The sequence below is a fragment of the Myxine glutinosa genome, chromosome 12, assembly GCF_964187855.1.
Source record: "Myxine glutinosa chromosome 12, kmMyxGlut1.1, whole genome shotgun sequence".
Classification (NCBI taxonomy): domain Eukaryota; kingdom Metazoa; phylum Chordata; class Myxini; order Myxiniformes; family Myxinidae; genus Myxine; species Myxine glutinosa.
The window spans coordinates 58,372,016-58,398,188 of record NC_136272.1 but is presented as its reverse complement, the minus strand read 5'-3'; the positions used below and the strand labels follow the sequence as shown (position 1 = coordinate 58,398,188).

The 26,173-nt window shown below is 47.2% G+C and overlaps 1 protein-coding gene across 2 annotated transcripts in view; it reads right to left on the bottom strand.

Moving 5' to 3' along the window:
• Positions 1-26,173, bottom strand: part of ACY1 (aminoacylase 1) — a 203,111-nt gene that overhangs the window by 59,524 nt on the left and 117,414 nt on the right. For both annotated transcript variants that reach the window (XM_078766843.1, XM_078766844.1), the window contains 3 exons: positions 18,960-19,016; positions 17,609-17,682; positions 8,653-8,702 (listed from right to left, as the gene is read on the bottom strand). In XM_078766843.1, coding sequence (XP_078622969.1) covers positions 8,653-8,702; positions 17,609-17,682; positions 18,960-19,016 — 181 coding nt within the window. The remainder of the gene's footprint in view (positions 1-8,652; positions 8,703-17,608; positions 17,683-18,959; positions 19,017-26,173) is intronic.

Genomic DNA, 26,173 nt, shown 5'->3' with positions numbered 1-26,173 from the left:
TCATCACTGATGATATGGAATCGCATAATGACTGACTTACATATATATATACACACACTAGCAAAGGTACTCATCATTGATGGGGGTTCGTAGATGTCTCATCTGAAATGAGCAATTTTTTGCAGTGTGTATTTGTAGAAACAGGAAGTCAGTGTAAATATTCAGTGAGCAGATATCGCAATGGGTGTAGCTGGTAACCTAGACAACCTCATTCCAAATTCCAGCAGCAAGGATTTCCAAACCGTGCTTGTTGTACCTCCAATGTACTGCTTGGGAGTAAGGGCGACATTTGGAAAACTCGGCTAGGAAACGTATTGTTGTGTCAGCCCCGGCGGTTAACACCGCTGGGTGCCGAATAGCCGTAATGGTCCTCTACTCCGAGGCACGTAGCCAAATTGGTGATTGGTCCGTCGCACACGGTGAGGGAAGCAAAGTACTTACCTGGACAAAGCCACACGGGTTTATTCTCAGACCCACGAACAGAGAAACAACACACAACAAATAAAATGCAACACAAGAATTTAATGAAAATAAATGCAATAGGAAAGTGGTGAAAATTAAAGGTGAGGTAAAACTAAATCCTAATTTGAGATGTTTCCATCAGACACAAATACACAACAGGGGAATGTTAAAATAAAATAAAATGTTTCTTTTAGTCGGCTGGCACTCAGCTTGCTCAACGAGAACCTTGAATGAAGTCGGCAGTACAGGGCAGCCAAGTCCAACGCTTCCCGTGGCTGAGCGCCCAATATGGCGCCGAGCCGACGACGGTGACATGCAGAGCCGTTAAGAGAGCTGTGAAGATGGCCCTCTTTTTGCTCTCTCTCTCTCCGTCCGTAGTGCCAAGAGCCCACAAACCACCGCCTTATTGCTCCTTTTCACGATTGCAAAAGTTCCACAAAAGCTCCGGAAACTCTCCTCACAGGCGCACACGGGAAGGGAATACCAAGCGACCGCCAGGGACAAAAGCCAAAGGACTCTTCTTCCTCCCTCCTCTCGAAATTTCTCGCTCTTTGACGTCATGCCAACCAACGGCCGAGCTCTCTCGAAACACCCCAGGTCCTCTTGTCCAATGACGAAGCTCGGGGTGTGGCCTGTCGGTTACGATCCCTGGAAGGCGGTGTTTAATTGGCGATCGAGAACATTCGGCTTCTGTCGGCATGGTGTCGGTTATGGTTGGTTAATGGACGGTTGTTGTTATTGTTACCTCCACCACCAAAGGTGGATGGAGGTTATGTTTTCACCCCTGTCTGTTTGTCTGTTTGTTTGTTTGTGAACAAAATATCTCAAAAAGTTGTGGACAGATTAGGATGAAATTTGGCAGAGATGTAGCGTATGTGACAAGGACGAAATTATTAGATTTTAGTGAAGATCCGGATTCAGATCCGGCTTCTAGAATTTATGAAGTGATTCTTCACCATTGGGAGAAAGGGCCAAAAACGATACATAGCAGGATATCTCAAAACGTTGTGGACGGATTTGGACGAAACTTGGTGGACCGGTTGGGTGTGTGACAAGGACGATTCGATTCGATTTTGGTGAAGATCTAGATGTGGATTCGGATATGAGAATTATTTAATTTTTTAACCGATTCTTCACCATTGAGTGATATGGCCAACCAGGCGGAGGTATGCTCTCTACTGAGTGCAGTTCTAGTTGTTGTTGTCACGAGTGAGTTTTATGGCCGGCCTAGTTATAATTGTAAAAACATAGGAAAAACCACAGGGAACAATCACAGACTGGGGAAAACTAACTTTCATCCCTACCTAGTTAACATGGCTCCATCCCCCGTGTGAAAACAATCTTAAGCTCCAGTTTCCCTGCTTAAATACATAGAGATGTCTCCTTCGCATCCACGGTCCATGCTAAACCTATACAATCCTACCTGCACTATGGTAATTCATCATCTACCACCACAAACTTAACATAATTTAGGCACGTTTTGGGCCGACCGCCTGAGGGAAGATCACCAAAGTTCTTTCCATACCAACCGACCACCTCCAGGTACCTATCCCTCTCCACATTGTTTCTTCAGACCCCGACCTTCCCCCTCTCTCTACACTCCCCATAGCTTTGCTTTCGGCAATTTCCATTCAATATTTCTTACAGCATTTCATTCCGGTTTCCCATTCGATGATCCATACATAGATCAGTCATTTCAGTTTCACTTTTAAACATCAGTTTAGCTTTGAGAATTTCCTTTTGTGAATGCAACGTGTGATATGACGTGAATGGTGCATGGAGAAGGTCATCAAAACCGATTTTTGGGGGAATTATTTTGGATTTTCAAAGAGGTCGAAAGTCTTAAAAGGGTCAAAGAGGGGACTAAAGTGTCCAAATGGTCTTAAAAAGACTTTTTTTATTTTTCGTATACAAGATCGAGGCTCGTGTAAGAGCCAACATTGATCACAAAAAGACAAACTGACACATAAAACATATGATAAAGGGAGCGGGAGACAAGATGGAGAGCAAGGACATCGGGAGATCTGTGGGAGGGAGAGGGCTTGGGGGAAGGAGGAATGGGAATTGGGAGAGGTAAAAAACGCATGGACACTGACTGCTAGGACTTCCAGGAAAGAAGTTGGTATTTCCAAAAAGTGGATCTGGGGTGAATTAACGGGGGTAGAAAAGATAAAGGTTTTGGATGGGGGAAGATAAGAGATGGTGATGAACAGCTGTTTTAAAGACTTGGAAGGGGGAGTGGGATTGAAGAGAGTGAGGGAGTTTGTTCCAGAAGCGGGAAAAGAGGAATGAAAGAGTGAAGGTGAGCAGAGAGGCTTGATTTTGGCAGTTTAACCATAAGAGGGTTGCTGGCAGATCTTGTGCGACCTGTAGGAATATTTGGGGGACAGAGCACAGACAGAGCTGGGGGAGCAAGGCCGGAGAGGAGTCGGTAGAAGACAGAAAGCCCAGCAACCTGCCTGCAGTGAGTAAGTGAAAGGCCCTCGGAGTTAGCTTCATCGCGGGAGATTCCAATGATTCTGAAAGCTTTGGTTTCAACAGCGTGAAGCCGAGCTAGGTGTGAGGCAGGAGCACCAGCCCATAGGGGGGAACAGTATTCCATTGAGCTGCGGATGGAAGCCTTGTATGTGGTGATGAGCTCAGGTGTGCCAAGGAAGGACTTCGCAAGACGGAGGATGCCCAGTCGGCGACTGGCTTTGGAGGCCAGCTTGGAAATGTGGTTTTCCCAAGAAAGATCATGGCAGATAGTGAGACCCAAAAGCTTGAGTGACAGAACTTATTTGAGAGGATTGTTGAGAAAGTAGATGGGAAGGTTGTCCAGTCGGTCTTTTCGGAGAGACATCGTGAGAGTGTGAGATTTGTCAGGATTGAAAGACATGTTCCACTTGTTTGACCAGTCTGTGATTTTGTCCAGGTCTGCAGAGAGTGAGGAGGCTGCAGACTGCCGATCTGAGGGATGAGGAATGGAGCGGCAGAGAGTGGAGTCATCAGCAAAGAGATAGAAAGGATTTTCCAGAGAGTCGGAGAGATCATTGATGAAGACCAGAAAAAGGACAGGGCACAGAACACTACCTTGGGGAACTCCAGCCTGAACAGGAAGAGTTGTTAGTTAGAGTTGTTAGTGAGAGTTGTTAGTTAGAGTTGTTAGTTAGAGTTGTTCGTTAGAGTTGTTAGTTCGAGTTGTTAGTTCGAGTTGTTAGTTCGAGTTGTTAGTTCGAGTGCTAGTTGGAATGTTAGTTCGAGTGTTAGTTCGAGTGTTAGTTAGAGTTGGTAATAATTGTTTTCGTTCAAATGTGTATGATAAGGTTGACTATTTTAGTTTTCCTGTTTTGTGTTCTATTCCGTCTAGTTGTTTACCGATTACATTGTGTTTTCATCTCGGTTTATTAGATTTGCTAGAATTTGCTCTGTGAAGGATTATTTTGTTGTTTTGCTGAGAAGAGAGGCGTTATTGTGCTACTGATTTGATTAAGTCATCTCTTGTTTGATTAGGATGTTATTGTAATGTCTTGTTTGATTTCTTTGATTAGGATGTTATTGCAATCTCTTGTTTGATTAGGATGTCATTGTAATCTCTTGTTTGATTGGGATGTCATTGTAATCTCTTCTTTGATTGGGATGTTATTGTAATCTGTTTGATTTGTTTGATTAGGATGTCATTGTAATCTCTTCTTTGATTAAGATGTTATTGCAATCTCTTGTTTGATGAGGATGTTATTGGAATCTGTTTGATTAGGATGTCATTGTAATCTCTTGTTTGATTGGGATGTCATTGTAATCTCTTGTTTGATTGGGATGTTATTGTAATCTCTTGTTTGATTAGGATGTTATTGGAATCTGTTTGATTGGGATGTTATTGTAATCTCTTGTTTGATTGGGATGTCATTGTAATCTATTGTTTGATTAGGATGTTATTGGAATCTCTTGTTTGATTGGGATGTCATTGTAATCTCTTGTTTGATTGGGATGTCATTGTAATCTCTTCTTTGATTGGGATGTTATTGTAATCTGTTTGATTTGTTTGATTAGGATGTCATTGTAATCTCTTCTTTGATTAGGCTGTTATTGTAATCTATTGTTTGATTAGGATGTCATTGTAATCTCTTCTTTGATTAGGATGTTATTGTAATCTGTTTGATTCGGATGTCATTGTAATCTCTTCTTTGATTGGGATGTTATTGTAATCTGTTTGATTTGTTTGATTCGGATGTCATTGCAATCTCTTGTTTGATTTGTTTGATTTGCATGTTATTGTAATCTGTTTGATTGGGATGTTATTGTAATCTCTTGTTTGATTAGGATGTCATTGTAATCTCTTGTTCGATTAGGATGTTATTGTAATCTCTGGTTTGATTCGGGTGTTATTGCAATCTGTTTGCTTTGCTTGATTGGGATGTCATTGTAATCTCGTTTGATTAGGATGTTATTGTAATATCGTTTGATTTGTTTGATCAGGATGTTATTGTAATCTGTTTGATTAGGATGTTATTGTAATTTCTTGTTTGATTAGGATGTCATTGTAATCTCTTGTTTGATTTGTTTGATCAGGATGTCATTGTAATCTCTTGTTTGGTTTGTTTGATCAGGATGTTATTGTAATCTGTTTGATTAGGATGTTATTGTAATCTCTTGTTTGATTTGTTTGATTAGGATGTCATTGTAATCTCTTGTTTGGTTTGTTTGATTAGGATGTTATTGTAATCTTGAACCTTCACCGAACATTCGAACGAACAAGGCGAACCTTCACCATTTCCATGGATACCATAGGAGGAGAGTTTGGTGAGCAGAGCGGGGTGCCAGAGCGCATCAAAGGCACAAGACATATCAAGGGAGACAGCTCTGATGTCCTTTTTGGCATTGAGGACCTCCATCCATTGTTGAGACAGCAGAAGCAGAATGTCCAGAGTAGAATGACCTGGTCTGAATCCAAATTGATGATCGGAGATCAAGCCATTGGAGAAGAGGAAGGATTTGATATCCGAAGCGATGATTGATTCCATGACCTTGCTGATTATTGGGAGAAGGCCGATTGGTCTGTAGTTGCAAGGATCTGTTTTTGCACCTTTTTGTGTAAAGCGGTGATGTTGGCTGATTTCCAAGCTGATGGCAGATTACCTTGAGCAAAAGAAGGGTGAGATAGAGCGGCAGAGCAGGATTTTAGGGCCCGTGGGCTGATGCAGTCTGGTCCAGTTTCAGAATCAGAGTTGAGGTTTGACAAAAATTTCTCCACCTTGTCAGGAGAGAAGGACACAGAGTCCAGGAGCAGTTGGGTTTGACTGGGTAAGGTGGGAACAGAGAGAGATGGGTTTCGGACACAATATTTTGAGGCAAACACAGAGTTGAGGTATTCAGCTTTGTCACGTGCTGTGTCAACTGTGTAGCCATTTGAGGTAAGGGAGGGGATGGAGGGGGAACAAACACCAGAAACAGATTTGAACAGACACCACCAGGATTTGGAGGAAGGAGACAGGTTTGAGAGTTAATTCTGGAGTGTGGAGAGATAGTGCCTCCTGGCTCTCCTGAGGGTAGACACATACTTGTTCCGGGAGTTGTGAAAGGAAATGAGATTGCCTTCAGTTGGATTAGCCTTCCATGAGGTGAAGGCAAGTTGTTTCAGGGCAACTGCCTCACCACACGCTTCAGTGTACCATGCGGGAGGAAGGGTATGACAACTGAAGACGGGATGGGATAAATCTGTGCATGAGAGAGAGCAGTTTACATTGGAAGAATTCCCAGGATGAGTCGATGTCAGAGGCAGTGGAGATGGGAGACGAGTCCAGATGATTTATGGCTGCTTTAAGACCGTGCCAGTTGGCCCGAGTGAAATGCCAGACCCGTCGACGCTGAAGAGGCTCTCTGAGAATGGCCAGATAGATGTTCACTTTAACAAGCATATGGTCAGATGAACCGATTGGAGCAGAAGAAGAGCAGCAGACATTTGCAGGGAAATTTGTCATAACCAAGTCTAGAAGAGAAGATGCTCCGTTGACTGAGATCCGGGTCAGGAAATTGACAGATTGTGTCAGTCCCAGTGAGTCGCAGAAGTCCTTTGCTGAGGTGCCATGGCTGGTGAGAGAGGAACCCACACACAGCCAGCTGGCATGGTGACAATTGAAATCACCACATATGAGGAAGAGAGAGTTGGGATGAGTAGGTAGAAGTTGGTCCATGTTATCAGACAGCGAGATGTAGATGGAGTCATCACTGTTTGGTGGATGGTGCAGAACACATATGAACAAAAGGTGGGAGCGGAGGGGAAGCCATAGCCAGAGGTACTCCTGGGGATGGGGTGGAGAGAGAGAAGTGCAGGGAGAGTGAGGAAGAGAGTTTTTGATAAAGATTGCAACCCCACCTCCAGGTCAAGGGTCAGGTCTATCATATCAGCGGAGGGAGTAACCAGGGAGAGATATTAAGGAATCAGAGACATCTTGAAGGAGGAAAGTTTCTGTTAAGCAGATTACATCTGGTTTGTCAGAAGCAACCTGTATGCAGAGATCAAAATCAGGTTTGAGCGAAGGCCCCGGATGTTTGAGGTCCATACCGTTGAGGAAGAGGGAGGGGGAGCATCGGATACAGGACAGGGGAGGGAAGGGGAGAGGTAGGGTAAGATGAGGAGAGGAGGAGGAGGTAGGGAGAGCTGTTGATAGTGTGTCAGAGATTTCAGAAGAGCGAGGAGAAAGGGAAGGATGAGGAGGGCAAAAGGTTTGATGGTGATTTGGTGAGGCAAAGTGAGGTGTTGTTTGAGGGGGGGCAGAGCGAGGAAGAAGGTTGGAGGAGATGGATTTAAGAGTTGGACGGGAGAGGAAGCGGGGAGGACGCATTGTGGAGGAGGGGTGAGGAGAGAATCAGAGAAAAAAGGAGGGTGGGGAGATTTGAAGGGGTGGGGTGAGGGGGGAGTTTATAAATGGAGGTGCTTAAACATGTTATGTGTGCTTAGACTGCTTGGCGATCTCTTCACAAGAAACTTGGTAAATGAACACATACCCAATGTTCTTGAGACCCGACCATAGATCAACTGTCATCTATGTACCCCAAAGAGGAATGCCCCTCCTGCCCCTCCCATAGTTAGCGGGTGTACTAGTGATATAAATTATATATATATAAATGATGTATATATATATATATATATATATATATATATATATATATATATATATATATATATATATATATATATATATTCTACATTCCTATTGTACTCCTTGGCACTACTGAGCTCCTCACTGCATACAAAGCTTTGTCCTGCAGCTCAATGGAATACTGCTCTCCCCTTTGGGCTGGTGCTCCTTCCTCACATCTAGCTCGGCTCACGCTGTAGAAACCAAAGCTATCAGAATCATTGGAATCTTCCGCAATGAAGCCGATTCTGAGAGCTTTTCACTCTTTCACCGCAATCAGGTTGGTGGTCTTTCTGTCTTCTACCAAATCCCCCCTGGCCTCTGTATGTGCTGTATCCTTCCAATATTCCTGCAGAACGCACAAGATCTGTCAGCAACCCTCTTATGGTTAAACTGCCAAAACCTTGGCTCTCTGCTCACCTTCACTCTTTCATTCCTCTTTTCTCCCGCCTCTGGAACACACTCCCTCACTCCCTTCAATCCCACTCCTCCCTCCAGGTCTTAAAAACAGCTGTTCACCACCATCTCTTGTCTTCCCCCATCCAAAACCTTGATCTTTTCTACCCCTGATAACAAACCCCAAATTCACCTTTTTCAAACTCCCTGTTTTTTCTTCCCTGAAAATCCTTGTAGTGTTCATCTTGTTTATCCCATGTACCCCACCCCAACCCTCTCCCTTCAGCAGATCTCCCGATGTCCCTGTTCCCTGCTGTTGTTGTGCTTCTCTCTCTCTCCCCCTCTTGTCTCCCACTCCCATTATTACATGTTATATGTGTTTGTTAGCTGTTGCACGAACCTCGAATTCGTGTACAAAAAAACATGATCAAAGCTTGATTTACCTTTGGAACATACAAGCATCTTCATGCATTCGGTGATCAAAGTGAATGTGAAATTCGTGAAACTGAAGAGTTTGCACACATTACATTTTGGACAAGGACATGAAGACACAACAGATAAACAGTGTATAGGAAATCAGCATCAAAATCACATGTGGTCAGATGGGATTAAGAAGACAGGCAAACTTTGCTTTCTGAAAATCATCATCATTTGGCAGTGAAATAATTTCACTTACTTTGCTTTTTCACTTTCTCTGAAGCCCAAAAGAGAGTTGATTACTTTTTGCTGCAACAACAGATTCATCATTTGTTAGGAAAAAACCCAGGAAAGCGAGATTGTTCAGCTGCAGTAACTAACGAAAAATAAACAAGACCAAAAGTATAACAGCAGCACAGCCGGACTTGTAAAATATTATAAACCACAAACACACGTTTAGCTTTTTTAAGTCACTAATGCTGTTTATAGCATTAAACAAAGAAATTTGGAGGAATCCCGATATCCGTGAGGTAAGTTTTACTTGCAGAACTAAGTGAAGATCTACTGTAATCTATATACCCCACAAGGGTTGGAGGTGTGCTCATTTACCAAGCAGCTAGCTAGCGCTTGCCAAGCCAGCCGTTCCTTAAGGGTTTTGAATGGAGTTCTTGCTCGAATGCTTAAACCACTTGGTGTTCTCTCCACAAGAAACTTGGTAAATGAACACACACCCAATGTTCTTGAGACCCGATCATAGAGAGACTGTAATCTATATACCCAAAGAGGAATGACCCTTTCTGCAGCTCCCGTAGTGAGCGGGTGTAGGCCTACTAGTAAATTTAAATGTCATTTAAATCAATTCAATCAATCTAAATCTCAATCTAAATGTCAATTTAAATCTTGGTCTCCGTTTCCGGTCCCTCGAGCAAGGAAGCGACTTCGACCTCTGCACAGTTGCAAAGTTGAAGTATTTTTTCCATTCGTGTCTTCGTCAATTTCTACTCGTTTTTTATTGTGCATGTGTTGCAGTGTGTTTTCCAGTTGGTGTTGATTTGCAATTCATGCAAACTTTTGTATAATTTAATCGTTTTCTGTTCCCACCGCATGCGCGGCCTGGTTTCTCTCGGCTTCCCTCCCCCCATCGGTGTTTTGTGAATTTAAGTTATTTCCTTCGCTGTATTGCTTATTTATGAGATTTTCTCTTCTCCCCCTAACTTCCCCGAACATCGACCACTTGTCTAACGTTTTAAATACGGTCTGGCAAATACCGTAATTAATCGTGTTCTGCTCCTCGTGTGCGGCCTTGTACCTCCGTCGGTGTTTGTCAACTTAAGTCCCCTACTTCGTGTTTTGCTTGGCTCTTAGATTTTTCCCTTCTACACCGAACATAATACTCTTTGTCTGACGTTTTAAATCCCCACCCCCAAAAAAAAAAAAATAAAAAAAAAAAATAACCAAAAACATTTATTTTCCTTTCTCCACATGTGCTGTTGTCTCATCCTGTACTTCTGTCGAGGTGTGCTGTTCGCCCCGCCCCCATTATCTCTTTGCCATCCACCTTTTGCCCTGTTCACGTGACTCGTGGTGGTCCCTCTCGGCCCTCCCCCCGTTGGAATTTTGTGCATTTAAGATTGTTCACGGTTCTGTTTAAATATTATTTAAATATGTTTAATCTTTCCCCTTCAGTGTTTTATTCAGTGGTATATTACAACATGCTGTTTTTCTTCATATTTAAAAGGCTTCTTTCAATTTCCTCTCCAACTCATTCCACTTCAAAAAAAATAAATTCAATCCCTTGTAACTCTAAATCACTGCATGCTCTAAATTCACATTCATTCCATCCTTCCTCCATCGTTCTTAATCGGATTGCTGACTTGAAAATCACAATAAACCCAATTTGTTATCAATGTTCATCTTTCATTAATCATCCACTTTCTAAACTCCCCTCTTGCCCCTCCCCTCCAAACCCCCCCCCTTGCCCTTCCCCTCCTGAACTCACCCCTTGCCCCTCCCCTCCAAATCCCCCCCCTTGCCCCTACACTCCTAAACTCCCCCCTTGCCGATCCACTCCTAAACTCCCCCCTTGCCCCTCCACTCCTAAACTCCCCCCTTGCCCCTCCCCTCCAAATCCCCCCCCTTGCCCCTACACTCCTAAACTCCCCCTTGCCCCTCCACTCCTAAACTCCCCCCTTGCCCCTCCCCTCCTGAACTCCCCCCTTGCCCCTCCCCTCCTGAACTCCCCCCTTGCCCCTCCCCTCCTAAACTCCCCCCTCACTCCTCCCCTTCAAAACTCCCCCCCAACTCCTCCCATACCATTCCTCTCCAATTCTCCCTCCCCCCTCCTCCTCCTCAAAGGGCTGAATCTGGGCTTGCTCGTTGCTGAAGCTGGCTGTTTGGTTGCTGTTCCTCGCTGGCTCCCTGAAGAATCCTGGTTGCTGAATCTGTTGCTTGATCTTGAAGCTGGCTGTCCGACGTGCTGGTTCGCCTTTCCTGCGCTGAAGTTCCTCGTTCATCCTTCGGACCTTACTTCACCAGCTGCACGTCTGGATCGAGGATCGAACTGCGCGCTGCGCACAGCCGCGGCCACCCTCGAATCAGTCACTGCACAATACACATACATCGGTACGAGAATAACCGGTGTGTGTGTCATCCCCTGTGTGTGTGAAGGCGCCTGTTGGGTTTAGGTAGGTAAGAATTGATAAGGCTGCCTCTCCGTCTCTTTCTCTTTCTCTTCGTCATATAAATAAAAGGTTGTACATGTTTCTTTCAAACCTGGTCGGATCGTTTTTTTCTCCATTGGCCGAGCATCACCCGAGACCAAATTTGGCTTGAATCAGGGCCGACAATGACGCAAGGTTTTGCCGCTTTCCGCACCGTGTAGATCACTTGGCACGAAATAAGGTGTGTGGAAAGCGAGGTTTTAACCCCCGATTTCTTTGGCTGCGTTTCTTGAAGGTATTTGGGATTCCTTGACCAGCAAACACTTCAGCGCGTGGCTGGGAGGTTGGCGGTTGAAGTTGAATTTCCACAGGAAATGACACACACCCAGCCCTTCTTATAAAAGGCGCTTAGCAACCCATCGATCACGAGCTTAGTCATGGTCGGCGGCCTGTGGACCCGTAGTTTGAGGAGGAGCGTGGTAATAAACTCCCCTCAGTACGTCGACAAACCTGGGATCCGCAACAATATATTTGGAGCGAGTTCGTTCAGCCGGTGCAAAAAGACAGCACCATTTCTGCAAGAGTGAACACCGACCAGATCGAGACACAGAGTGTCGGACCACCTCTGTCCCTGGAACAGCGTGAGGGGAAATGTAGCATGATCCGACCAAAACCCAGCAGTAGTTCAGACCAGGACTGCAGCGCATCTCGTCCACACAGAGCCCACCACTCCCACCACATACAAGCAAAGTGTGTGGACAGGTTCCTTTCAGTGTTGTCTCCCTCTTTCTGTCTCCAATTCACAAGTGCCAGAGCCCAAGGATCGCGGATCAGCTGACGGGATTATTTGTAGGGGATATAGCTTCGTACAGAATTCTCCATTCATTCTAAGTGTTGCTTCTCTGTTCTCCCTTCTCCCTTTATAATAAACCTGTTTGGTCCAAGTAGAAGTGTTGGTTTGGTATGCAGCGCCCTATCTTGGGACAAAAAACTGCGGCATGAGTAAATCCATGACCATTGTAAATTGGCGCCAAAGATCCTTGGGAGGAAACGAATGTGGTGGATCATTCAGGACCTTCTCCTGGCCCCATCCTTTTGAACTGATGAAGGCACCATAGGTGATATGCTCGTTGGAGATACTGTGCAACAGAAACCAAAGCAAACATATTTTGGGCTTTTCCAGCAGACGAAGTTGCAGCTCCAAGGACCTGTTGCTAAAATGGTGACCATTCCTGTGGCAGACCCTTCCTCGGAGGCAAAGAGCGGGCTTTTATTTCACCACAACATTCGGCCTTAGCTCTCTTTTGCTTTGATGAAAGGTTAATGACCAAAAGGCCAGCTTATTATCACTTCACATGGTGGTTAGCATTTCATCCATGAGTCATATTTCCAGGACAGCCAAGTGTTGGCTTGGCGGTTAGGGTGCTCGCTTGAGATCTTAGGATCCTGAGTTCAAATCCCGGTCGATCGCTGAATTAACGCCAAGGGGGTTGACTCAGCCTGTCATCCTTTCGAGGTCGGCAAATCGAGTACCGGCTTGCTGGGCTGAATGATCACGGTGTGTACCCCGAATCAGAAAGGCACACCGTATCCCTGCGCATCGTAAGAGCGTGACCAAGGGTTGGCGTCAGGAAGGGCATCCAGCCATAAAAACATTGTCTCAAACAGGGAACTGTGGCGGACACAAAAGCCCACTGGCGTGGTGACATCATTCCGCGCACCAAGCGGGCGGTGGCCACGCACCAGGGGTAGGCGTGGCCTCATGATATACACCGGGCGCCCAGCCCGGGACAGTACAGTGTTACAGTGTAGTCTGACAATAAAGACATTTATATGTTACCGCTTGTCCGCTTCCTCCTTGCTCACAAGCAGCGCGCGTAACGCCGCGCTTTACTGGTGACCCTCGACGTTGGATCCGCCGAAGCGATCCTTCCGAACACGACGCCATGGCATTGGCGATTAAACTTCCCGAGTTTTTGGAGGCCCAGGCCGAGGTCTGGTTCGTTCAAGCCGAAGCCCAGTTTCAGCTTCGGCGCCTCACCAACGACGACCTGCGCTACTGCCATGTCGTCGCCTCCCTCGGGCCCGGCACGGCCGCTCGAGTTGTGTCCGTCCTTCGCCACCCACCGGACGGCCACAAGTACGAGACACTCAAGCGGCTACTCCTAGCCACGTTCGGCCTCACGGACGACGCACGTGCCGATCGCCTCCTGGATCTCCCCGAGCTCGGTGAGACGCGCCCGTCGGTCCGAATGGACCATATGCTGTCACTGTTGGGCGACGAAGCCCCCGGTTCGCTATTCCGGGCGCTTTTCCGGCGCCAACTTCCAGCGCAGGTTCGCCTTGCGTTGGCCGGGACCGAGCTAACGGAACCCCGAGCATTGGCAGCCGAGGCGGACAGGTATTTCGCCGCTTCGGACACGCGGGCGAGCGTCGGCGTGGTCTTCACGGCCCTCGACGCTGATGTTCAGCAGCACGCTGATGTTCAGCAGCACGCTGATAGGCGCCTCGTGAGCGCCGCCACGCCCCGCCCACCGCCGCGGCGAAAACCGCCACCGCGGGGAAACCCGCCAACTCCACCGGCCTGGCGGAGCCAGCCGCGCTCCTCCAGCTCCACCACCTGGTGCTGGTTCCACACCAAGTTCGGCCACGAAGCTCGGCGGTGTCATCCGCCGTGCTCCTTCCACGGGTCGGGAAACGCCCGGGCCGGCGCTCAATAGTGGCGATGAGCGCCGGCCGTTCGAACAGCCTGCTGTTCATAACGGACACCTTCTCCGGGCTACGTTACCTGTGCGACACGGGAGCGCAGGTGAGTGTCATTCCCGCCGGCACGTCAGACAAGCACGCCGCGGGTGGGGGCCCCACGCTGCTTGCCGCGAACGGGACGCCCATCCGTACGTACGGAAAACGCTGCCTCTCTCTGCGGTTTGGAGGGCAGGTTTTCCGATGGACGTTCGTCACTGCCGACGTGCCCATGGCACTGCTTGGCGCGGACTTCCTGTGCGCTAATGGGCTCCTGGTCGACGTCAAGCGCAGACGGCTTGTCCAGGCCGAGACGTTCAGCTCGCTCGCTTGCGCGTTGCCCAGCTCAACGAGCGGCTTGCCAAGCGGCTTGCCGAACGATTCGGTTCCGGCCACGTTGGGCTGTACGCTTCCGGCAGCGGACGCATTCACCCGCCTCCTCGCCGGCTTCCCGGCCCTCACGCGGCCCACCTTCTCGGCGGGGGCCGTCAAGCACGGGGTGGCCCATCACATCCCCACCGTCGGGCCACCGGTCTACGCCCGGGCACGCCGCCTCGAGCCGACGAAGCTGGCGGTGGCAAAAGCGGAGTTCGCTACCCTGGAGCGACTCGGCATCGTGCGGCGCTCAGAGAGCGCTTGGGCGTCGCCGCTGCACATCGTGCCGAAGCCCGGCGGGGGATGGCGACCGTGCGGGGACTATCGCCGTCTCAATGACGCTACGACTCCCGACCGCTACCCCGTCCCCCACATTCAGGACTTTTCCACCCGTTTGGCGGGCAGGTCCTTCTTCTCGAAGGTGGACCTCATACGCGGCTACCATCAGGTCCCCGTCAGGCCGGAGGACGTCCCGAAGACGGCGGTCATCACGCCATTCGGACTCTTCGAGTTCCTGCGCATGCCCTTCGGTCTGAAGAATGCGGCTCAGGCGTTCCAGCGACTGATGGACAGCGTCCTGCGCGACTTGGATTTTGTCTTTGTCTACCTGGACGATATCCTCGTCGCCAGTGCGTCCCGCGAAGAGCACCTACGCCACCTACGCACGCTCTTCGAACGCCTGGGCCAGCATGGCCTAATTGTGAACCCCGCAAAGTGCCGGTTCGGCGCCACCACAATCGATTTTCTGGGGCACCGTGTCACCAGGCACGGAGCCGTCCCCCTGCCGGCCAAGGTGGAGGCGGTGAAGGGGTTTCCGCGCCCCCGCACGATCAGAGGGCTGCAGGAGTTCCTGGGCATGGTGAACTTTTACCATCGGTTCCTGCCCCGTATCGCCCAGCTCCTGCGCCCCCTGCACGAAGCTCTCCGAGGTAAGCCGGGCAAAGGCGACGTTACCTGGACCGAGCAGATGGACACGGCGTTCACGGGCGCGAAGCTCGCCTTAGCTAACGCCACCATGCTCGCGCACCCGGCGCCCGATGCACCGATCGCCCTCACCACCGATGCCTCGGACTACGCGGTGGGCGCGGTGCACGAGCAATGGGTGCGTGGAGCTTGGCAACCGCTGGCGTTCTTTAGCCGGCAGCTTCGCCCGCCCGAACGCCGTTACAGTACCTTTGACCGCGAGTTGCTCGGACTTCACTTGGCGGTCAGGCACTTCCGCCATCTGCTCGAGGGCCGTGCGTTCACTGCCTTCGTCGACCACAAGCCGTTGATCTTCGCGATGGGCAAGGTCACCGAGCCGTGGTCGGCCCGGCAGCAGCGTCACCTCTCGGCCGTGTCCGAGTACACGACGGACATCCAGCACGTCGCGGGGAAGGACAACCCGGTGGCGGATTGCCTTTCCCGGGCCGTCGCCCACGCAGTCCACCTCGGCATCGACTATGCCCGGATGGCAGCGGACCAGGCCGCTGACCCCGACGTCCAGGCCTTGCGGACCGCCGTCACGGGCCTCCGCGTCACCGAGGTGCCGTTCGACGGCGCGGGCGCGGCCCTCTTGTGCGACGTCTCTCTCGGGCGTCCTCGCCCCATCGTGCCCGTGGGCTGGCAGCGCCAGGTGTTTGACGCCATCCACGGCTTGTCCCACCCGGGCGCGAGGGCCTCCCAAAGGCTGATCGCCGACAAGTTCGTCTGGCATGGCCTCCGGAAGGCCGTCCGCGGCTGGGCCAGGACGTGCCTCGCGTGCCAGCGCGCCAAGGTGCACCGGCACACCCAGGCCCCGTTGGCCCCGTTCACGGTGCCGGAACGCCGGTTTGACCACGTCCACGTGGACCTGGTGGGACCTCTGCCCCCCTCGCGGGGTTTCACCTACGTCCTCACCATGGTGGACCGCACCACCCGGTGGCCGGAGGCCGTGCCCTTGGCGTCGACAACGGCGGCCGATGTCGCGCAGGCTTTCATCGCCACCTGGGTCGCCCGGTTCGGCGCCCCCTCAGACATCTCATCCGACCGCGGCCCCCAGTTCACCTCGGAGCTCTGGGGGGCGGTCGCGCAGGGGCTCGGGGTCCGGCTGCACCGAACCACGGCCTACCACCCCCAGGCTAACGGCCTGTGTGAGCGATTTCACCGCTCATTGAAGGCCGCGCTCCGGGCCACCCTCCGCGACGGCGGCTGGGTCGACAGGCTCCCCTGGGTCCTGCTGGGCCTCCGGACGGCGCCCAAGGAGGACCTGCGCGCATCCGCAGCGGAGTTGGTCTTCGGGCAACCGCTGCGGGTGCCGGGCGAGTTCCTCCCCGACTCCACGGCACCATGGTCCGCGGCACAGCAGCGCTCCGCTCTGCAAGAGACCGCCCAGAGGTTCGCCCCGGTGCCAACGGCATGCCACGGGCACCCACCGACGCACGTCGCCCCGGAGCTTCGCACGGCGGAGTACGTCTTCATCCGCCACGATGCCCATCGGACACCACTGCGGCCCCCGTACGACGGGCCTTTCCGCGTGCTGGAGACCGGGGCGAAGCACTTCACCCTGGACATCGGCGGTACTCCTGACCGCGTTTCGGTAGACCGCCTCAAGCCGGCCCACCTCGATGTGGACCATCCACCGCCAGTGGCCCGACCCCCACGTCAGGGCCGACCTCCTGCGGGCGGACCCCCGGCACCGCCACGCCGCCCCCCGGTCCTGCACCCATCCCAGGGGCAGCCAGGGGCATCCCACCTGGCATCCCTGCACCCCGGACGCCGCCGATCGCCAGGGGGCGCTTCGGCCGGGTCATTCGTCTGCCCCGCAAACTGGCCCTCCAGGTGCGCGGGAATTCTGGGGGGGCGCGTGTGGCGGACACAAAAGCCCACTGGCGTGGTGACATCATTCCGCGCACCAAGCGGGCGGTGGCCACGCACCAGGGGTAGGCGTGGCCTCATGATATACACCGGGCGCCCAGCCCGGGACAGTACAGTGTTACAGTGTAGTCTGACAATAAAGACATTTATATGTTACCGCTTGTCCGCTTCCTCCTTGCTCACAAGCAGCGCGCGTAACGCCGCGCTTTAGAACCATGATTGTCATGGGGCCCGCAAGGCTAACCCCCACTTTAGCGGAGAAAAATGGCCTTAAAACGATCATTCATTCAGTTATCTTTCCATGCTGTCCTTCCTCAATAAACAAGGCCCAATAGCTTCCCTTGCTAAACTTCCATCCCAGGCTAACATCCACTCATCTGCCCCCAAAAAGTTAATGGTCTTCATGAAACATCGTCCTCTTTATCCACCGCTAAATCCAGGCTCTCGTCATTGTAAATTTAAGAATAAATTCCAGCCTAGTGGCGTTAATTGCGATGGAGATTTACTATTTTTGCCAGCAACTGGTTCAACATTCACACGATATTGGGGGAACACAGAAGAGGATGAGGGGGCAAGGTGTGGGCAAACACAGATGATACTTACCAACTTGCCAGCAGCAGTATTTTCCACAAAGCGAGAGCCGTGTCCAGTGTTACCAGGGCACTTGACCTTCAGCCCTGCATCCTCACAAACATCCACCATTACCTGAGAATGCAAACAAGGTATTCTCAAGTAACAATGTAAAAGTTTCACAACTAAAGAAACACATACAAATCGCTGTCCATCCACAGCCCATGGGAGATTAGCACCCTTCCAAGTCCCATGTTTTATTCGTACTTTCCCAAGAATCTCATTGAATGCCTGCGTTAACTTCAGCTGCTTCCTGATTCCTGATTTCTACTAATGCCAGTGTCACCACTCTCAAAAATATTGTATCTATTTTTGTGAAACCACCTCCTGTTACTCGCTCGTATTGTTGTTGGAGCTCCTTTCCTCTGAACATGAAGACATCTGAATGGAACCTGGCAAGATCTGCTTTGTTCTCTTCCTGTGTGATGAATTGGCTACACATTTGCGGCTTCGAATGCGTTTCCTTCTTCTAACACGTTTGGATTGTATGATTGACCCAATCGTCTCTTTCTCCCCCCTTGCCCCTCCTGTTGGGGTTTATATATATATATATATATATATATATATATATATATATATATATATATATATATATATATATATATATAAGCCAGCTCGTTTTTTGGACTATGTATGGATGATGGAGTACGTGCTGATGGATTGCCTTCACCCCATTGGTTGGACAGCTCGCTCGACTCCACCCACAATCAAAATAATGTGGCCGCCATTTTGTAGGTGAGATACAACAACGAGTAAGTGAGATATCGCCGGCATCCTCAACAAATAACAAATTTCTGACCAAACCTACATCAGCGATACAGTCGTACCACCCGCAGAAATGATGCTACCTGGAAGCCAGAGTCATAATCGACAAATGGTCCAACTTATTCACGATACAACATCTACCGGTTGTAGACTTATTTTCATTAAAAATTGTTTTGTACAAATAACACACAAAGATGTTTCAATCCAAATAAGCAGCTGGCTAAAAAAAAAAATCATCTTTCACACCATCAACCATTTTCTGAACCCTTTCAAATAGATTTGGCTCTTGTCTGTTGCTCTGAAATGAAACTGTGGTTTGTTTTCACATCAGCAAGAATGCAGGAAACGTTCATTGTTGTTCAACGTGTGTACGACATAGTTTATTGTTGTTCAACGTGTGTACGACATAGTTTATTGTTGTTCAACGTGTGTACGACATAGTTTATTGTTGTTCAACGTGTGTACGACATAGTTTATTGTTGTTCAACGTGTGTACGACATAGTTTATTGTTGTTCAACGTGTGTACGACATAGTGCAAGGTAACAAGAAAGAACTCACAGCAAACGATGCGCTCTCCATAGTAAGCTTTCATTTCTTCTTCTGGATTCGCCAGGCCTAAAACACCAGAGCAGAAGGGCTTCGTGATATCCAGGGTCAAGAGTAAAAACAGTTCAGAAGCACCAATTTACCAATACCTGTTCTAACCACAACAAAACCACCAATCACACTCCATGAGACACCACAAAAACACCATAAAAAAGTTCCTTGGAACAAATTAAGGAAACATCAAACTATACAAGTTCAACTATTCAAGTTCAACTATACAAGTTCAATGATGCAAGTTCAACGATACAAGCTCAAGGACACAAGTTCAACTATTCAAGTTCAACTATACAAGTTCAACTATACAAGTTCAACTTTACAAGTTCAACTAAACAAGTTCAACTAAACATGTTCAACTAAACAAGTTCAACAAAACAAGTTCAACGATACAAGTTCAACGATACAAGTTCAACTATACAAGTTCAACAATACAAGTTCAACAAAACAAGTTCAACGATACAAGTTCAACTATACAAGTTCAACAATACAAGTTCAACTATGCAAGTTCAACGATGCAAGTTCAACAAAACAAGTTCAACGATACAAGTTCAACTATACAAGTTCAACTATACAAGTTCAACAATACAAGTTCAACAAAACAAGTTCAACTATACAAGTTCAACAATACAAGTTCAACTATGCAAGTTCAACGATGCAAGTTCAACGATGCAAGTTCAACAAAACAAGTTCAACGACACAAGTTCAACTATACAAGTTCAACTATACAAGTTTACCTATACAAGTTTAACTATACAAGTTCAACTAAACAAGTTCAACTAAACATGTTCAACGAAACAAGTTCAACAAAACAAGTTCAACTATACAAGTTCAACTATACAAGTTCAACGATACAAGTTCAACGATGCAAGTTCAACGATGCAAGTTCAACGATGCAAGTTCAACGATGCAAGTTCAACTATACAAGTTCAACAATACAAGTTCAACAATACAAGCTCAACGATGCAAGTTCAACGATGCAAGTTCAACGATGCAAGTTCAACGATACAAGTTCAACGATACAAGTTCAAGGACACAAGTTCAACTATACAAGTTCAACTATGCAAGTTCAACTATGCAAGTTCAACGATACAAGTTCAACTAAACAATTTCAACGATACAAGTTCAACGATACAAGTTCAACTATACAAGTTCAACTATACAAGTTCAACTATACAAGTTCAACGATACAAGTTCAACGATACAAGTTCAACGATACAAGATCAACGATACAAGTTCAACGATACAAGTTCAACTATACAAGTTCAACTATACAAGTTCAACAAAACAAGTTCAACTAAACAAGTTCAACTATACAAGTTCAACGAGACAAGTTCGTCGATACAAGTTCGACGATACAAGTTCGACGATACAAGTTCAAGATATGAGCATAAATCATTCACACTGTGAAGATTCACACAATCAGACAGAAAAGCCAATTCATATTATTCGCTTCTTGATTGATCGATCAATGGAAAGAGTAAATGGTTGAATATAAATGATCAACTCACGACGACTGAATTAACAACATTATCGGTATTTTTGCAAATTGGCAAATTGGCAAATTGAACAAAATTAAATAAAGCACTGTACATACTTTAATGTGAATTCAACAAATTTCCATGCAAATGTCATACAATTCATTAAAAATAACAACTAATCTCATATACAGTCGCGTGAAAAAGTAAGTACACCCCATGTAAAGTTTTGACTTTTTCAACATATTTCAACATACAGCTATTTGATCTTCATTTCAACAATATTGATAGACTAGCGGGGTCACCCGTGGGAATCCCACGGGCATGGATGTGTGTGACATTTCGACATATTGAGTTATATGCTGCACATTCATTTTTACAAAATGGTTACTGGCAAGTCATCAGATCCAGAAATGGTGTGAATTTAGTTATTTCACATAAATGTGACCCCTCACTCCTCTCCACCTGACACTCTCCTGTCTCCACCTGACACTCTCCTGTCTCCACCTGACACTCTCCTCTCTCCACCTAGCACTCCTCTCCTCTCCAAACCCTCACATCCCTCTCCTTTCCAATCCCTCACCTCTCCAATCCCTCACACTCCTCTCCTCTCCAATCCTTCACACGCCTCTCCAATCGCGCCTCACACTCCTCTCCAATTGCGCCTCACACTCCTCTCCAATCGCGCCTTACACTCCTCTCCAATCGCGCCTCACACTCCTCTCCAATCGTGCCTCACACTCCCCTCCAATCACTCCTCTCCAATCGTGCCTCACACTCCTCTCCAATCACGCCTCACACTCCTCTCCAATCGTGCCTCACACTCCTCTCCAATCGCGCCTCACACTCCTCTCCAATCGCGCCTCACTCGCCTCTCCAATCGGCTTTCCCCGTCTCGTTTCTCTCCTTTTTCTCCCGTCTCGTTCTTTTTCTTGCTCCAAATCGGCCCGTCGGAATCGGAAATCGGCCCGTCTCGCCCGTCGGCCCGTCGGAATCGGAAATCGGCCCGTCTTGCTTTTGTGCTTGTGCGTAAATAAATTGTGTTCATGACACCATTTCTGGTGTTGGGCTAGCGGCTAGGGTGCCGGCTTAGGATCCTGGGTTCGAATCTCGGTCGATCGCCGAATTAATGCCAGGGGGGTTGACTCAGCCTGTCATCCTTCCGAGGTCGGCTAATTGAGTACCAGTTCACTGGTAATTCCCTGTTTGTCGTTGAAGGCGGCAAAAAGGGTTGGCGTCAGGAAGGGCATCCGGCCGTAAAACATTGCTTCAAAAAGGGGACAAAAAAACAACAACTACCACGGTCCCCGAAAAGGCCAACCCCCGCTTTGCGGGGAAAAATGGCCTCTAAACGGTGGTTTTTACACCATTTCTGGATCTGATGACTTGCCAGTAACCATTTTGTAAAAATGAATGTGCAGCATCTAACTCAATATGTCGAAATGTCACACACATCCATGCCCGTGGGATTCCCACGGGTGACCCCGCAAGTTTGCATTGACGTTCGTCGATGGACTCGTTCGCCCGTCTCATTCGTTTTCTTGCTGCATCCTGTTCAAGTCTGCGTTCTTCATCGATCGTCTCATTCATTTTGGAAATAGAAGTTTCCACGCAGCGCATGAATTGTCACGATCCTCAAGAGGAATTTGTCTCGTAATCATCAAATGATAAATGGCAAGTAAATTATATTGTGGAAAATTAAAGATTTCAAATAAACCTATTTAAAGTGTATTCGCACATAACTAATTTTAAAAAACGAAGAAATATCTCTCGGTAATTTCCTGAAACATATTTTACTTCCGGCTAATAATGTTGAATTAAATAAAAACGAAGAAATATATGTCGGCATCATTGTTGACGTTTTTGTGACGACTGTCATCAAACGAAAAAGTAATATATCTTAACGGAAAAGCAAAAGCGAATTTTTAATATATATCGACACGTTGCCGTCGGTGTCATGTTGGGCGGTGTATGATACACCATGACGCGATTTTTAAAAATATATCTCTGCATTTTCCCGCGTGTGTGGAATGTTCTCAATTATTGCTGACACCGAGTCCAAAACCATCGATAAAAATGAAATCATATGGTGAGTTAGATTGGAGATAAAGGCGTGAGAGAGACTCAATGGCCTTGAAGTTGAAGTTACAGGCGTTTGAGAATTCATTTCGTTCTATAAACGGCAACTTTCATTGGATTTCCTTCCCGTTTTTTTTCAACCGAGTCGAAAACTATGTTAGCGACTGTGAAAAATGAAATGATATATCGAATTTTTAATATGTATCGACACGTTGCCGTCGGTGTCATGTTAGGCGGTGTATGATACACCATGACGCGATTTTAAAAAATATATCTGCATTTTCCCGCGTGTGTGGAATGTTCTCAATTATTGCTGACACCGACTCTAAAACCATCGATAAAAATGAAATCATATGGTGAGTTAGATTGGAGATAAAGGCGTGAGAGAGACTCAATGGCCTTGAAGTTACAGGCATTTGAGAATTCATTTCGTTCTATAAACGGCAACTTTCATCGGATTTTCTTCTCGTTTTTTTTCAACCGAGTCTAAAACTATGTTAGCGACTGTGAAAAATGAAATGATATATCGAATTTAAAATAGATATCGACACATTGCCGTCGGTGTCATGTTGGGCGGTGTATGATACACCATGACGCGATTTTAAAAAATATATCTCTGCATTTTCCCGCGTGTGTGGAATGTTTGTGGAAAATTAAAGATTTCAAATAAACCTATTTAAAGTGTATGCGCACATAACTAATAAAAAAAACGAAGAAATATCTCTCGGTAATTTCCTGAAACATATTTTACTTCCGGCTAATATGTTGAATGAAATAAAAACGAAGAAATATATGTCGGCATCATTGTTGACGTTTTTGTGACGACTATCATCAAACGAAATAGTAATATATCATAACGGAAAAGCAAAAGCGAATTTTTAATATATATCGACACATTGCCGGCGGTGTCATGTTGGGCGGTGTATGATACACCATGACGCGATTTTAAAAAATATATCTCTGCATTTTCCCGCGTGTGTGGATTCTTCTCAATTATTGCTGACACCGAGTCTAAAAGTAAAACCATCGATAAAAATGAAATCATATGGTGAGTTAGATTGGAGATAAAGGCGTGAGAGAGACTCAATGGCCTTGAAGTTACAGGCCTTTGAGAATTCATTTCGTTCTATAAACGGCAACTTTCATCGGATTTTCTTCCCGTTTTTTTTCAACCGAGTCTAAAACTATGTTAGCGACTGTGAAAAATGAAATGATTTATCGAATTTGATTTGAAATAAAACTGGGGGAGAGCAAGACACCACGGGCCTACAAAACAGGACTCAAAGCTATGCGAGTTAATAAAATGGTGGATATTTGTTTATAGCCACTCCCAGAATGGGTGGAGCTATGGGTGGAGCTACTCTGCAAACCGAGTAAGCCACACCCCGGACAGACACCCAACAGATAGACAGACAGACAGACAGAATCATCTACGGCTATTATAATATAGATAAAGGTGATATAATCTATCTATAATTCCAGTAATCTCTGTGTGTATGTATGTATGTATGTATGTATATATGTATGTATGTATGTATGTATGTATGTATGTATGTCTGTGACCGCTGTTTCTCGACAACCACGGGTCCGATATACTTTAAACTTGCCAGGTATATTGCTGGGGACCCGAGGATGTGCCTTTTCAAGGTTTGAAATTAATCGGACAAGTAGTTACCGAGCTATGTCCAAAAAACGATTCAACCAATCAGAGAGCAGCGAGCTATCACGTGTGCCGAACGTGGCGAACAGACTCTGCCTCGGACGGCACATTTGAGAGCGTATTCATTTATTTCACGTTGGCAAACTATGTTGGCGTTAAACTATGTTTTAAAACTAATTAAAACTAATTTGCGATTCATCGTAACTGCGATTTGCGACCTTCCGGACAGTGAAGACTTCACTTCCGGCAGCCAATCACAGAACGAGCCGAGCCGAGCGCGTGCGCCATTACGGTTCGTAATTCGATTTCTTCCGGAGAAAATAATAATTTCTCGATTTCTTATGCGCATTATTTCTCCCAATTCAGTCAGAGCGAAGGGCGGAAGCGAAGAGCGTTGTTTTTTTTTGTTTACGGGCGTACGGGCGGGGTAGAGCGTACGGGTAGCGTTTTTTTTTTTTTTTTGGCAAGGAACGGGCACCCACGTACGGGCATGCCCTAGTATAACAAATATCATGAAACATTTACATTTTGTAGTCCATTGTATAATTTAAATAAACATAAATGCAAATTTCACATGTGGAAAAAGTAAGTACACCCTTGGCTCTAATAGGTGGTATTGCCCCCTTTGGCAGAAACAGCCTCAAGTAGGCGTTTCTTATAACTGTCTCCCAGTCTCTGACATAGACTGGGAGAAATTTTTGCCCACTCCTCCATGCAGAATTCTTTCAGCTGTGCGATGTTTGAGGGGTTTCTTGCATGCACAGCTCGTTTCAAATCCCCCCACAACATCTCGATGGGATTTAGATCCGGGCTTTGACTTGGCCATTCCAGAACCCTCCATTTCTTTCTTTTCAGCCATTCCTTGGTGGATTTACTGGTATGTTTAGGGTCATTGTCATGTTGCAAGGTCCACCTTCGGTTGAGCTTCAACTTTCCGACAGATGGCCTCACATTATCCTCAAGCACCCTCTGGTACAATGAAGAATTCATAGTGGATTCTATGATGGTGAGCTGCCCAAGCCCTGATGCAGCAAAGCTACCGCAACCATAATATTTCCACCACCATGCTTTACAGTTGGTGTCAGGTTCTTGTGGTCAAATGCTGTCTTTGGTTTTCGCCAAACATGTCTTCTGGTACTGTGGCCAAATCGCTCCACGTTTGACTCATCTGTCCAGAGCACATTGTTCCAGAAGTGCTGGTCTTTGCCGAGGTGTTCATTGGCAAACTTTAGTCTTGCCCTGATGTTCTTTCTGGACAGCAAAGGTTTCCTCCTGGTACACCTCTCATGTAGATCAAATTTGTGCAGCCTCTTTCTAATGGGAGACACGTGCACTTTGACATCAACAGTGGCAAGAGCTACCTGTAGGCCCTGTGATGACATTCTGGCGTTCTTAGAGACTTCTTTCAGCATCTTGCGGTCTGCTCTCGGGCTGAACTTGCTGGGGTGGCCTGGCCTGAACAAGTTGGCAGTTGTTTGGAATCTTCTCCACTTGTCGATGATCTTCCGGACAGTCGAATTATCAATTTCAAATTGTTTGGAGATCTTTTTAAATCCCTTCCCAGACTCGTAGGCATCTATAACCTTCTTTCTGAAGGCCTCAGAGAGCTCTTTTGATCTCGGCATGGTGACGCCGCACACTTCAACAACAAAGAGCAAACCAAACTAAATGTCTGAGGTTTAAATAAGACAGGTTCCTCCAAGATCCTCTCTAACGATGATCTAATCATTTGCACCTGAGCTGGTGCACCTGATTCTAATTTTAGGTATTTGAAGTAGTGATAAAGGTAAGGGTGTACTTACTTTTTCCACATGTGAAATTTGCATTTATGTTTATTTAAATTATACAATGGACTACAAAATGTAAATGTTTCATGATATTTGTTATACTAGGGCATGCCCGTACGTGGGTGCCCGTTCCTTGCCAAAAAAAAAAAAAAACGCTACCCGTACGCT